This window comes from Oryza glaberrima, chromosome 2 (assembly GCF_000147395.1).
Source record: "Oryza glaberrima chromosome 2, OglaRS2, whole genome shotgun sequence".
Classification (NCBI taxonomy): domain Eukaryota; kingdom Viridiplantae; phylum Streptophyta; class Magnoliopsida; order Poales; family Poaceae; genus Oryza; species Oryza glaberrima.
In genome coordinates, this window is record NC_068327.1 from 16,701,658 (window position 1) to 16,717,317 (window position 15,660).

General features: G+C 46.2%; 1 protein-coding gene across 1 annotated transcript; it reads right to left on the reverse strand.

Moving 5' to 3' along the window:
• Positions 1-11,051: 11,051 nt before the first annotated feature.
• On the reverse strand, positions 11,052-15,243 carry LOC127763121 (U-box domain-containing protein 9-like). The gene is made up of 2 exons (XM_052287739.1): positions 14,732-15,243; positions 11,052-12,425 (listed from the first exon to the last, which is right to left on the reverse strand). The coding sequence occupies exons 1-2, from the start codon at positions 15,047-15,049 to the stop codon at positions 11,340-11,342; spliced, it is 1,404 nt and encodes a 467-aa protein (XP_052143699.1). The 5' UTR covers positions 15,050-15,243; the 3' UTR covers positions 11,052-11,339.
• Positions 15,244-15,660: the final 417 nt, after the last annotated feature.

Below are 15,660 nucleotides of genomic sequence, written 5' to 3' on the forward strand. Positions count from 1 at the left end.
GCAGAGTGGTTGCCGCGTGGGGCCCGGCCGTCAGCCGCCCGCGCCCTTGGGTGCGGCTGACGCGTGGGGCCTACGGCGCCGGCCGGTGCGAGCCCGGGTGCACCCGGTCCACCATGGACCGTGAGGCTGCCGCGTGGGCCCCACTCCCGTGGACCCGGTCCACGCGCCCCCTCCCCTCGGCTGACGCAATAAACCCTTTTTAAATTAAAATTTAAATGAAGAAACTCGCAAATATTTATTTAAAGAGCATATAAACTTCAAATGGCCATAACTTGGCCATTTGAACTCGGAATTGGACAGTTCAAGTCTCTAATTTTTCCTTAAGAAGTCAAGAACCCATTTTTGTGCTTTGTTCCTGTTTTTTTTTTTGGAGTTTATTGGAGTAAAAGTCTTTTTCTTTTCCGTTGGTCGTGTAGACGCTGCAGCTTCGGAAGATCCGCTCTTCGTGGAGGTTGAAGCCGACGTTTGGGAAAGCGAGCAAGGCAAGTCACATCATCCTTGAACATATTGAATTCCATTTTATAAAACTATTTTGATTTAAATTATTGCATTATCGCTTTATTTAAATTCCCGCGTTATCACTGTTTTATTTAGCCATGCCTATTTACCTTTGTTATGACCTTATTATTGTTATTGTTATTATTACCTTGTTCACCCTAAAATAAACAAAACCCCAACTAGTGGACACTCTACTCATGGTACCACTAGTATGAGTTTAGGTAGATGCTTCGCTGGTTAATTAGGCAACATTAGGTGGTTTTACAACTCTAGACTTTGGGAATATTCTTATCACCTGGACACTATGGAATGGTTGGATTATTGTGGAATTGGATCCACACCTCCCCCTCTATTCAAAATCCTCAAAATGGTTTTAGGCTGGGCTTGGGGTGCATGGTTTTGATAGTAGCACCTCGGCCATTTAAGGACCGGTCTTCGGGCCTCTGTTGCAAAGCACTACCGTACTTCCACATGTCTAGTGGGTAAGGCTTAGTTTGTGGCTCAGTCTGGTTATAAACAAAAGTACACGGATGGAGATGGACGAAGTCGGGGGTCGATGGACATCTCTAGGGCAAATGAAGGCTACACGAGCTGCGGCCCGGTAGTCGAGATGTCATGGCACAGGGCGGGTGTCCTGCTGCTAGGGGCTCAGTCCTACCTACCTGTCCCGGGGGTTCCGGGCGTAGGTGGGGTTGGGTCGGTACTCTTGTCTATGGCTAGGATGGGTTGGAAACTATGTCACGTCTTCCGTCCGTATACCGTGGTGGTATGTGGCACGTGGTTAGACGTGAGAAAGATGTGTCTTGTGGGTAAAGATGTACACCTCTGATCAGAGTATAATCTATTCGAATAGCCGCGCCCTCGGTTATGGGCAAGCCGAGCAATGTACCCAAGTTAGTGTTTTAATTCTTAAAACCTGCTTAACAACTAAAATGTGGAATGGTTGGCCTGGGTTGGCTTGGGACGAGCTGGAACCCAGGGTCGGGTTGCCAGTTCGGTCTGAATCATCGTAGGCCTTGGGTTAAGGCAGGTTCGTATGGGTTCACGGCCTTGATTAATAACATTGTATAGCTCTAGGATCGTATTTAGAAAATAGCTTTGAGCAACTAAGTGTCTTTAAATGCTGTTTACTACAAACCCTAACCCCTATATTATGGCTCCCTTGTACTCCCATGCATTTATTCTGCACTTGTGGGTGTGTCTTGTTGAGTACGGTGGTTGTACTTAGTCTTGCTCAATTTTTCCCAAACCCAGAAGAGGAGTTCCTGGAAGATGAAGGCTTTGGTGTCTAGCTCGTGCCTGCCGTCAAGCGCCTGTGGTCGTCGCCCTAGTCTTCCGCTGTTTCCCGTTTGTCTTTGTGTGTGCTGGGCCTTCGCCGCCCATGTAATAAATTAATTATTTACGCTTCCGCTTGTTAAACTCTGAATCGCATCAACTTTTGGTGTACCTTGCCTCCTGGGACAAGGAATAATACACGCACGTAAGGAACGCCCGTTGGGTTATTTCCGGTCGTGACATGGAGGCGGTGAGTGGCGGTAGTGGCTTGGCCTCGCGGTGGGAAGGTGGTTCCGGCGGTGGAGGAGGAAAATGAAGTGGATGCCGAGGTGCGGCATAGCGCGGCGAAGCCGGCGGGACCAACTGCGGCGTGCGGCCGTGGGTTTAGCGGCGGTGGCGGGCGACTGGAGGGTTGCCGGCGAGCGGCGGCGCACGGGGGCGACGCGGGGAGAGCGAGGGAGGCGATGGGAAGCTCGGGGGAGGGGGGAAAACGAACGAGGGGAGCACGGGGAGGGTTTATATAGGCTCGGGAGGGTGAGATGGAGCCAGGGTGAGTTGGATTTGGGCGGCATTGGCCGATGGATGGAGGTGGCGGCGACGTGGGGAAGTGGCGGCCGGATTTTGCGGGAGAGGTGGGGGAATGAGGAGGACATGGGGCGGCAGAGTCCCACGGCCGGGTGTGGGCGTGCGGAGTGGAGGAGGTGGCGGATTCGGCGGCAATCGTGGGCGGCAACGGCAGCCATGGCGGTTGGCCGGAGGTAGGAGGAAGAGCTGACAGGTGGGGTCTTGGGTCCCACCTGTCGGCCAGAGGGAGAGAAAGGAGGTCGGTTGGGGGAGTCAAAACAGACTTCGAGAAGGAGGCGAGCTGGGCCGGCGGCCCGAGGGGAGAAGGGAGGGGGTGGCCGGCCTTAGAGAGAGGGAGGGCGCCCAGGCCTTGGGGAGGCAAAGAAGACTTGGGCCGAAACCGGCCCAAGGGAAAGAAGGGGAATTTAAATTGGTTTTCTTTTTATTTTAATTGATTAAATGAACTTTGTGTGTTTATAAATACTTCTTGAGCTCCGAAAATTCGCGGGAAATTTCAGAGAGTTTATTAGGGCACAAAGAATATTATAAAATATTCTTGGCCAATGATTTTTAAAGGAAATTTTAATTTCCCCTATAATTTCACTTGATAAAATTGATTTAACTTTTAATATAATTTCTAGAAATGATTTATTTAATGATTTTTAATCCCGACCGAAAATCGGGGCGTTACAAATTATGACCCGTCAGAGATGACTTACACATCCGTCATAGTTGACTCATCTGTCACGGGTGTTCATCCATTACAGATGATATTTTATCATCGTTAACCACTTATCACGTCAAATCCGTTAGAGTTGACGATTTAAGCCCATCAGTAATGACCTGGTCAGGTGTGGTGATTATAAAGTAAAACCATATATAACAGCAAAATTGCAGTTATAACGAACTAAAAGTGTGCACTATATATAGTACTTAAGCTTAACAATATGTAATTTTAGGTGTAAATTTTCAGCCACCTGAAATCTAGCAAATGCCATCCCTTCCAATATATGTGTAGCTTGAGCTCATCCATCAGTCACTGCTTTATGCAGGTTTCGTTTACAATCTCTGCTACCCTGCAACACAGATTATATGATACTCTGGCCCGTTGTTCAGTCCTCCAATCTCTTATCTTCAGACATTATCTTTCTTGCTAGAAGACGGATTTAAGAGCTTGTTTCACAAAACTACATATTCAACGAATTTAAGTGATTCACCATGCAAATAGTTTCACAAAAATCTGTACGTCTTCAATTCAACGGATTTAAGTGATTCACCATGCAAATAGTTTTGAGATTACGCGCCGTAGCAGCTTAATTATTATATGTGGACCATGTGGTCATGTCCCACGATATTTGTACCATGGAACCATTCAACAACAATTTGCATCCATAACTATGACACATAAATAAATTAAATAAGTTAAAAAAATGGTCATCTAACCGTAATAACTGGTTTTACCACGAGGCACACGTAATACATAAATTTGGCCGCAAAATATAGCCGCTTAATGCAGATAGTAAGCCACGCACCACGAATCCAACTCTATCAAAAATAAATGGATATCAAGTTTGTGGTATTTACCGGTGGACACTAGAAAAACACGATATCGTCCGAGAACACTATTAATGTGATAATTTGTTGAAGGATGTGGTCTATTTGGAGAGAGAAACGTACACTTTGAAAAGATGATATTAATTACCCCTGCCACAGTGCCATCCATGCAGACCATCTGGTCTGGATTAACCGGACTCATTGCCCATTTTGCTCGTCCAATCTCTGAAATCCTCCTTACAGTCAACGACGAAAGCAACAGCGTGCTTCGGCGGCCAGCGTCGTGGGTACAGAGAAACACCCAGAAGTCTTTCGGCTAGCTTTACAAGATGATGAGCTAGATGATATAGATTCAAAGCCTCACCCTCACTACAAGAGGGGTTGAGCTATCGCTACCAATTTATTACAACGAAAAATAATTCATGGCAATATATTATACTATCACAATGATATTTTTTCTGTAGCAAATAACTATATTTTGTTGCAACGATTTACAATCGTTGTTTTATTCAGTTTTTTTGTTGCAATAGGAAATGAGCTATCGCCAAAAAAAACATTACTATTGCAAAAAAACATGTTCTATCGCCACACATTTAGTTCGTTGCAATAAAAAATTTATTATCTCATAATTTAACTTATTCTTTTCATATGGACACGGATTAGGATAAATTTTATATGAAATTTATAGCTCTCTATGAGATCTACAACTTAAATTTTTCATTTGAAATCTTTTAAATACTCAAATTTATGATTCAAATCTAAGTTAGACAGTCTCAAATGGAATTGTATGCATTTTTAAACAAAACTGATGCATAGGTGAGTTGGTCATAGAGAGCACGCGTAAGGGAGAGATCTTGGGTTCGAATCCTGAACATGACAAGATATCAAAAGAAGACAGTTAGGATGATAAATTAATATTGAAACATTTAATTTGGTACGTATAACTAATGTCACACATGGAGTGGTGGCAATAGTTATTTATTGCAACCATGTGAAGTGTTGCAATATATATTTTTTGCCACATCCATTTTATGGCAATATCAAATTTTATTACAACTAAATAAAAATCGTTGCAATAACCTGTTACCACGCTATTTATTACTACGGCTAGTAACGATTTTAAGATTGTGGCAACATGTATCTATTGCCACAATTTTAGCATTGATGCTATAATTTTTTTCGTGACAATAAATTATTTTTCTAGTAGTGCCTTCTAATTATTTGATATTAGATCCTTCCCTAATATTCGTAAATTTTTTAGCGTCGCGGCTAGAGATCCACTGGTTCGCGGCATGGGCCATGGGCGGAGAGGATGCTATTGGCGGGGTGCACCGGCGTGGCTGTGATATCCGAAGATTGAGTAGAGCTAGTATAGTAACGTGTACACACAACAATGTCAAATTTAGCATAAATTTTGATAATTTGACCCTTTGTAAAAACTATTTTTACAAATAAAGAGTAGCCAAAAGTTATTTCAAAACTGACTCTTTTGTTCAGCGCCAAATCGTGTGGCGTTGAATTTAGACACCTCAGCGCCAAATAGCATGGCGTTGAATGTACGTTGGCATGCTGACTTAGTCTCCCTATCCACACATTTCATACTAAGTACACAATAGCACAAATTCACGAAAATAAACAAAACACCACAACAACACTCTTCCCCGGAGTGCTCATCAAATCAAACGAACCAGCAACTTCATCCCAGGGACTTGACAACTCTACTGATGCTCGCCATTGAGTTCACGCAGTCACTGTTGTTGCGCTCTCAGCTGCTCCCCGTTGCTTGCTCCCGTCGAGTCGTCGACGACACTCCTGCCAACGCCTCCTAGGGTCGGCTCCCCACCGCTCGCCACCATTGATGACCCCGCCGCTCGCCGCTGTTGTGTTGACGCCCCAACTGCCGCCTGCTTGCTCCCCACTGCTCGCCACCGTCAACGATGGCCCCGCCGCTCGCTGCTGTTCACACTTGACACCCGTGCCACCGTCTGCGAGGGTTGGGGTGTGACGCTGGGAGAGAGATTAGGAAATGGGAATTGGTTGAATAATCGACGGGTGGCAGGGGTAATCTCGTACTTTCAAAACGTTTGTCTCTCTAAATTGGTTAGAAATAATAAAACAACTGATGGAGTGCTCTCCAATAAATTACCATATTTTCATGGTGTTCTTGGACTATATCACTTTTTTAATATCTACAGATAACCACAAAATTTTGATGCATGTCCTATAGCAAATTTTGCCAAAATAAACAGAATTATTCTTTCTAGTTCACTTCCACTAATCTGCTCCCTACGCTTAACCCATCGCCATCATGATCGTGGATCGTCAAGGAAGACAAAATGTGTATTAAATTCTTATCCATGACCAGCCAACGTACACAAGAGATAAAGTTGATACATAAATCGACATCTTACAAAACATCCTAGACTCTTACATGCATAAATATAGCAAAAGCTTAAAACGAACTAAATAGTGGACTGATACACAAGTGGCACCACTCCACAGACATCTTTAGGGGTGAGCATTCGGTTAGACCAAACTATTCGGTTCAGTTCTTCAATCATTTCAAAAGTTCAATCATCTGGAAATGGAAACCGAATTACATTGAGAAAAAAATGAAGGCCAACAAATTTGGCTTTAGTTAGTACCGCTCGGTCTTCGGTCATGACCAGACTAACCGAGCTATTTCAAAATCCTCGAATCAGCCACACATTCATATCAACAAAAACAAATACAAATAGAGCTATGCACAATCCATATATGGATGAAAGAGTTGGAGCTGTCATCGTCCCCGCCGACACATCATGAGCCCCCATGGGGAGAGGAGAGGCGCACGACAGAGGGCAATGAAAGTGTTGGTCGTAGCAGAGAATGCCGACAGTTGGAGTGGAGGTGGAAGGTGAGAAGGGAGAGGGAGATGTTGGCATTGCATTGACTCAGGGTGGAGGAGCACTGCATGCTGGGTTGGGGTGGGTTGGGGAGTTAGCCAGCTGGCTGGGTGGTGGGGTGGCTTTATATATTGTTAGTGTTACGTATAAAGCATACCCAATGATCTTGGGTTAGGTTCAGTGGGGCCCACCATATACCAAGTCTGATACAGAATCATGCCTTATATATGGAAGGTGTTCCAGATAAGTAAGGAGAAACAGAGTTCAGGTTGCAAACTGCAAGAACCACTCAGATCGTATCCATATTTGTCTCCCTAGTTCTACTTAGACAAGGGGATATCTATGGGTATAAATACAAGACCTCTATGGAGGAGAGGGGGGACACACCAACTGTTAACGCAAGCCACAGACAACAAAGGTAACCTAGACATACCCAATCAGTATCACAGAGGCCGACACAAGGGATCTAGCTACCCCCAATCTCACCGAGTTCATATTCGTCGAAGAAGACTACACTAGTCGTCGACTACATGTTGGAGATCTATGCCGCCAAGCCGACATCGACTAGATTAGGCTGTCCCAAATATTGTACTCGTATGATACTGATATATAAGAGCAACATCGGCTTTGGCCAATAAGAGTCTAAATGCTCAGCCTAGAGCACGGCCCAAAATTCCTAGGATTAATTAGGATTTCCAACTGGTGTGCAAGATTATACAATACTACCCCTCCACGCCCAAACATCTATAGATGAGAATGCCCTTCCGCATTTCTACTACCTTAATGGGATGGTAGTATAGGTCATTTAGACCCCTTCATCATGACAGTCTGGAACTCGCCTACGCGCTCGCTGCCATGTTGTGGAAGCATGAGGGACGAGGTGGCCGGGAGCATTTGTGCTTCTTTTTTTTTCGGTCCACAACTTGGCAGCACATGGGCATGTGATTTGTGGACTACGCATCCCCCCTTGCTGCTGGTGGCTTACCCGCAGTCGAGCTTTGTGCCACAGCCTCCAGATTTACATTATCAGTGGCTTGAGGAGCCCAATGGCAACGCGGGAGCTCGATGAGGGTCCCGGCTACATGAGACCTCGACGAGGCCCGGTACATTAGTCTCAATAATTCATCAAGCCATGGACTTGTTCTTCTGTGCAGCAATGATAACAATCGACGTTGTTCCCCCAAGCACCTGCTGCCATTGCAGCAACCGCCTACTCACGTGCTGGTAAGGAGGTGGTGGATGTGGCCATGTTCATGACATTGGAGGGCGGTGAGCTCGAAGAGGAAGGATTGTCCTGTGTTAGGCATGCCTCCTCTCCAACTATTTGGTGTAGTTGGGCGAGAAGGTGGACGAGGAAGGAGGAATGGAGATTGTCGCCATCCTTTCTGCTCTCCCCACCCGGCCCTTCACTGGCAGATCGGTTTAAGGGACCTTTAGAGGCCCGCGCTCTATCGCCTCTGTAGGCTAGTAGGAAGTGGCGGAGAAGATTAAATTCTATCTCTAGAGGCCTGCGCTCTATCGTCTTTGTAGGCTAGTAGGAAGTAGCGGAGAAGATTAAATTCTATCTCTAGAGACCCGCGCTCTATCGCCTTTGTAGGCTAGTAGGAAGTGGCGGAGAAGATTAAATTCTATCTCTGGCATCTGTCCTCCACCGCATAGCCTACTAACCTTGGAGGTAGCTTAAGGTCTTGCTACTCGCGGAACCCAGGGTTAAACCTTTCGGTTTAGCCAATTTGATTGGACCTCGCCGAAATTTTGAATTAAATTTAGTTGAATTTGAACAAATATTACCAAAATGCATGAAAAAATTGAAAAAGTTCGACCGAAATAATATCGTATCGGAGGGGTCCGAAATGACCAAAATTTCCAACCCTGGCGGAGTCTCCAGGAAAGAGAAGGGGAACTGGTGGACAAAGAAGACGAGAGGTAGCCACTTACATGTGGGTCTCATGTCTATTTTTTAGTTTCTTTGATGACTGGGCTATAAAGTAGACACCATGTCAGCCGAAACCACCCTTAAAATCAGCCGGGTGAGTTGTTTTGCACTAGTTTTAGTATTTGAGGAGGCAATATACCCTGTTTTATATTGTTGAGTGATGCGAATCAAACTCCAACAACAGTTTGAGGGAGTTATATTGGACTTTTGGCCGAGGGAAAAGGATGAGAATAAGTTCACCGGAGGTCCCTTAACTTAACAGCGAGATTTTTCGAGGTCCCTTAACCGCAAAACCAGAAATCTTCACCCCTCAACTATACAAAACCGTCTAATTTGGGTCCTAAGGCAGTATTGATGGCTGATTTTGATGACGTGGCATCCTAGTCAACAAAAAATAATTAAATAAATATGTGGGGCCCACATGTCAGTGAGAGAAAATGATGTGGGCCCCACATCTCTTTTTTCTTTCCTTTTTCTCTTCTCTTCTCAACTTCTCAGTTCTCACGCGCAGGCGAGCAGATGGCGGCCGACAACGGAGCGGGCGCGGCTGCCGGCGCCATGGGCGCTGCGGCGCGCGGGGTAGAAGCGGGAGAGGAGGCGGCCAGCGCCAGAGAAGGGGAGAGAGGCGGCCGGCGTGACCGCTCGCACGTGACCGCCCGCGACGGCGGGAGCGGCAGCCGGCGCCCGCTTCTCCCCATCTGGAGCCACGGCGGGTGAGGGGCGAGCGGCGACCTTGCTGTCGCCAGCCACGCTGCCTCCACGGCACCACGCACCTCCTCGGCACGACACCGGCGGAGGATGCGGAGGAGAGCGGCCGGGAGAGGGCTCGACGGTGAGTAGGAGGATGGGCAGGCCGCCAATGCTCCGCCGCCACACTCGCCTGCCTCCGGAACGTGCCGCGGAACCCGCCACGGAACACGCGTATGTCCAGCCGACGCATTGCATACAGCGTCTGCTCTTGCGGCGGCACCGTCTGCCTCCGGCCGTCGTCGTCGTCGTAATGAAACATCCATTAATTAGTTTGCACACTGCATGCAGCTAGCTAGCCAACCGACCATGCCCTGCCCGACCGTGGGCTGGTCCAACACGGGAGGATGCCGTGCTTCTCCAGCTGCCCACGCAGCCCGACGCCGCTCAGCATCAGCAGCTGCGGCCGCCGCTCGCCGCAGGCACCGCTCTCCGTCGCTCCGGGTGCCTTCTTGCCCGCCGTCGCCGCTAGTAGTCGCGCTCGCCCGTCGCCGCCCGCCGCCTGCTCCGCTCTCCAACGCTCCGCCTGCCTGCTTGTCCGCCATCAGCACTCGCAGCCACGCTCGCCCGCCGCTGCTCGCCTGCCGCCGACTCCGCTCTCCGCCGCCGCTGCTCCGGCCGCTTGCCGCCGCGGCGACTACTGCAGCTCTCCCCTCTGCGGCAAGAAAAGGGGAAAGAGAAGAAGGTAGAAAGGTAGACGATGATGCTGACAAGTGGGCCCTTACTATTTTCTTCTCACTTACACGTGGGTCCCACATATTATCTTTTTATTTTTTTCTGACTAGGATGCCACGTCAGCGAAACCGGATGTCTATACTATCTAGGGACTTTTTTTTGGGATGGTTTTACATAATTGAGAGGTATATATTTCTGGTTTTGTGGTTAAGCCACCTCAGAAAATCTTACTGTTAAGTTGAGGGATCTCAGGTTAAGTTATTCCAAAAGGATGACGGGAGTAATAGCTGCGCACAGAGTTGGGCTGTTCGGCCTGCTCAGTTTCTGTGATCGGAAAACCGTGCAAAAGCCCGAAGACCGAACAACGAGGAACATTTCCCTTGTCCTTTTCAAGATTAATGTGGCAGCAAGGCAACAGGATAAAATCGAAACTTAAGAGATGCCTATCTATCATACCTTCCTTTCTGTTCCAGCAAACATATCGAGCAGTTTACACCTTGGCTCTGTCTCGCACAGTTGTGGATTGTTCATATCAGCACCATATGAACTACACATATTTTAGGTCGTCCTCCGAGAACGGAGGTACTAGTAACAGCATAACACGCTAGGACCTATTGCAGGGAGCTGGGCCCCTTATTGTGACTTAACGAGACAACTTTGGCCCTAGTCCAGTGAGGCAGTGTATATGTCTGTCTGATTATCATTAGTAATAGAAGGCTCACCGACAGTCCTGGAAGGGGACTGAACATTCACAAGTCAGCAGTTCAATTGAGATGATACGACAACAGCTGAATGAGTGATGTACTATACAGTACTTACTAGTACTTACTACTCCTAACGAAGATATGAAAGTTGCAGCTCGTCATCATGATTTTCAAGGTTCCAACCCTTGCGACAATACACTTTGAACCAATAGAGGTAGAAAATCAATCTGATTTGAGCAAAATTCATAGCACAAAATGTGCTTCAGACTTCATGATCAGGTAGAAAAGACCTGCAGTAACAAGTGACCGGGACTGCAAAAGTCAGAAGAACGGGGAAGAACTTTCACTCTGGAAAGACAACACCTTCCACTACTTACTCTGAAAACTGTAAACTTATGTACCGAACCAAAGAGTAGACATATATGCAGCTCAATATATACACCAAATGAACATCCCCAACCTTATTCGTCTAGTTACATATCCGACGCACCCAGCCCCGGACTAACAGGAGTAGTGCGTTTTGTGAATTGTCCTCTTTAGCTTGTCAAGGATACCAGCAGCCTTCCTCCGCGCCCTCGAAGTGCCATTCTGTGCGAGCCAGGCCAGAGAGCCATTCAGGTTCTCATCCTCGACGACCTCCCTAAGTTTCGTGCGGTCGTACATACAGATAGAGAAGAGCACTGCCACCGCATTCTCTTTGTTACGTTTGCATTGGTCATCCTTTATGATGTGGAGCATGCAAGGCACGCCACCAGTCTCGCCGATCTCCTCCACCGTCTCATGGTCACTTGATAGCAGAGCAAGGATAGTCAGCGACTCATCAGTGAGTGACTCATCGCTGATCGCCTTCAGCACCACGTCAATAACTCCGCTTTTTGTGGCTCTTGATTTATTCTCATGCATCTTGCAAAGACTAAAAATAGCTGATGCTGCATCTTTCTTCGCTGTCATGCTCCCGTGTTCAAGAAGATCAACCAGAGGCCTCATTGCACCTGACTCACCAATCTTCGCCTTATTGCTATCAAGGGCAGACAAACTGAAGATGGCAGCTGCAGCATTGCTGCGGGCCTCCATGGTTCCTGACTGTAAGGCACTTATGAGGAATGTGATTGCCTTTGTGTCATCTCCAATGATTTTCTTGTTGCTCTCATGAATTGAAAGATTTAGAATTGTTGTCACTGTGTCCTCTAGAACTTCAGAATTGCTTTCCAGTTCTGGATTGGAGACAGCAGAAATCATTTGTGAGATGGAATCTGGATTCTCTCCAATGACTGCTCGAAATGAGCTATTGCGCTTAGTTAGCAGTCGAAGATCTTTAATAGCTTGCCTCTTCTCAGATATGTTTGACGAGGATGAGATCCTGTCAAATAATTCACTGAATGACTTCCGCTCATTGTTGGTAACTAAATCTTCCTCTTGATTCTCAAGTGGCGAAAGAGCAATTCCATTCTCTGTACACCACTGTGCAATCATGCTTCTAACAAGGTGATTTGGGATGAGAATTGTATTAGAGAGGACTTGCTGAGTCTGTGGGCATGTCCTGTTTCCAGCACTTAACCATTCTTGAATAAAGCGGCGATCATATGTCTACAAGGAGAATAGAATAGTTATCTCAAGCTAGCACACCAAAAAGAAAGAAAGAAAGGAAAACATTATGTTCTTGCACAAGACCAAAAAAAAAATGGCCCTTCAAATGTAACTTACTTCCTCCGTTTCACAATGTAAGTCATTCTAACATTTCCTATATTCATATTGATGTTAATGAATCTAAATAGATTTATATGTCTAGATTTATTAACATCAATATGAATGTGAGAAATGCTAGAATGACTTACATTGTGAAACGGAGGGAGTATATATTAGTTACTGCAGCTCAGAAAACAATGACTACTTGCCAGATATATTTATAAGCTGTGTAGTTTTTCAGTAATTATACAATACAATGTGATCAATTTCTTAGTAAGCCACAGTGATCCTGGTGAAAAAATATAGTACTAACTCATTCCTGATGTTAGTCATAGTGATCCTGAATTCCTGATGCAGAAATAACTAACTCGTTCTTGATGTTATTTATCATTAACCCCAAGCCACTTCTCTGTTCTGAATCATGCCAAACAAAAAGCTATCACGAACCCCAGTACACAATGTCAAAATCAGGGACCGCATGCAGTAGCAGCTAATATAAAGGAATTATGCCAAAGCATACTAATAATTAATGCACAGTGCCAAATCTGGGACCGCCTATACAACAATAATCTTATTCAAGAGTCTGAATTGACACATTTTCTGAATTATTAGATAAAACTGAGCAAGACACGCCGACAAGGTTGGACTAGGACAGTACTGCAGTGCTAGCATATAGTATGGAGTACAGCACATCTCTGAAAGGGACATCCAATTTCAGTGCTAAAAAACCCATCACCCGAACATGCAGTTAACACTGAGTATTTGAACGGCCACTGCAGCAGAGACCAACAGTACAACTCACTTCTAGTAGTTTTATGAATTCTTTTAAAAAAATAAAACTGAAAAAGAAAAATCTTAAAATTGCACCTCCAAAATATCAAAATAAGCATACACCTTACAAGTCTAAGATAAGGAACGGGTAAGTTCACTCCTTACAGAATTTAACATCTGGAATTTGCAAACACTTTACTTCCAAATTAGTGTAGTAATTAAAACAGCCAAAGAACAAATCAAAACTCCCGTATTAATGCTAGACATGAGAACTAGAGCAAACGATGAGCTAGTACCACGGCATCAACATCAAAGATAGCCAAAACAAGCATTCAATTCACCAAGAGCTTACGTTTACGTCAGACCGAATATAACTTGAAACCTTTTATGATTTGGGGATGGGGAGAAAGGCAAAGAAACAGCAAGCAAATATGGAAACAGCAATAACTCATCACGTGATGCTAGAATGTGGCGTGTCAGGTCAATATGCAGCAGAAGTTATTTTTTGCGATACACATATTAAATATTCCAAATATTAGCAATAAAAACCGGATTTCATTAATCCTATTTCCACGATACGGAGCAGAGTTGCTTCCAAGGAAAAAAAAATAAAAAACAGGATATGAAGCAGTGTGCCATGCGAAATTATTGCCCACAAATGTTCATCAATTCCGCGCGCAGAGATACAGAGAACACAGGTACAAAATCAAACAGGGCAATCTAAAAGGACAAAAGAAACAGACAGGATCAGTTGTACTGTACCAAAATCAATTGGCCCGTAAAAAAGAGACAGGGGATTAACAGGAGGTTTCTTTGCGAAATCTTCGTAGAATTTCACACGACAGCAATCATATCACTGAAGAAAAGAGTTGGGGGGAGGAGGAGGATCACTAGCGGAAAGCCTGTATAGACATTAAACTATAGAAATAAAAAAAAAAGCAATCAGAGCCGAGAGAAAGGGACAGGTGGTGGTGTCATCGGGAGCTCGTACTCTGCCACGCAATTCAATTTATTACGGTACTCGAGCTTGACGATTCATCAGACATCCTAGAAGCACCGAGAATTCAAGAGGATAGGGACAAAGTAGAACAGGGTACTAGAAAGAAGCAACAGAAGTTACTGGGCACAGTTGTTGGTAGTACTACAATTTCTTAACAAATGGAAGTAGTAGTAGTAGTAAATGAACTTGAGGTAAAAAAATTTTTGACTCAAATCAATGTTGCCACTAAACGCGCTTTGCTTTGATTTCCTCGACGAAACCCGACGAGATGGGGGATTTCTAGAACAGCGATTGGAAAACTCCCCGGAAACCGAAGAAGCGGACCCGATTTTGACCAGCAAACTGACGATAGCGTGTGAATCAATCAACCCAACCCGCCTACCGGCTAACCGCCCCCCGCCCCAAGTCCCCCACAGGGAAAAAACGGAGGTTATACCTGGCCGGACGCGAGCACGACGGGGTCCCGCATGATCTCCGACGAGATAGGGCAGAGGAACTGCTCCGGCACGACCGCCGCCTCCGCGTGCCCACTCCTCCTCCTCTCCGCCCCGGCCCCGGGGCGGTCCTTCGGCGGTGGCCCCAGCTCCGCGTCTCTCAGCGCCGCGAGCGCCGACGCCGCCTCGTCGAAGGCCTCCTCCCCTCCGACGCCGCCGGCTGTCACGGCGGCCACGAGGCGGCGCAGGCGGAGGCGCAGCGCCGCCGCCGTCGCCTCCTCGGGCGCCGCCGCCGCCGCAGCGGGCGTCGACTTGGCCATGGGGCTAGCTGCTGCTGCTGGTGGTGGTGGTCGCGGTCGCGCCGCCGCGAGGAACGGAGGGCATGGGCGTGGTGGTCGCCTTCGCGTCGCGGGGAGGAGGGGAGAAGGGGGGAGGAATGGTGGTGGTGGAGAGGAGAAGAGGAAGACTGGAAGAGGAAGGAAGGAGAAGGGGTTAACGACACATTTTGGGTGGTTAGCAAGTTAAGCGCGGTTTTTTATACGGGTAGTGGAGGACGCTGGTTGGACACGTCACACGATTAATCCTGTGGGTTAGGAGTGGCCTTCCTTCTAGATTTCCCTTTTTTTTTGTTTTCTTTTTGAAATCACCTTCTCCTAGACTTGTAGGCGGCTGGAGCTTTTTTATTTTCTTTGTTATTGCTACTAGTTTTATTCGTGTAAATGAAATGCAATATTAGGGTAGGACCATAAGTAAGATGTGAGTAAAAGATAATTTTTATATTTATACCATTCGTGGTTAAAAAGGCAAAGTTATATAATAAAATATGGAAAAAAAATCCCGAAATAAGATCTATAATTATGTTTAAAACTTTTGGATGCACCTGACAAACCAATGAGCAGACTTCATATTCCCATGCTTTTCATGCGGGAGC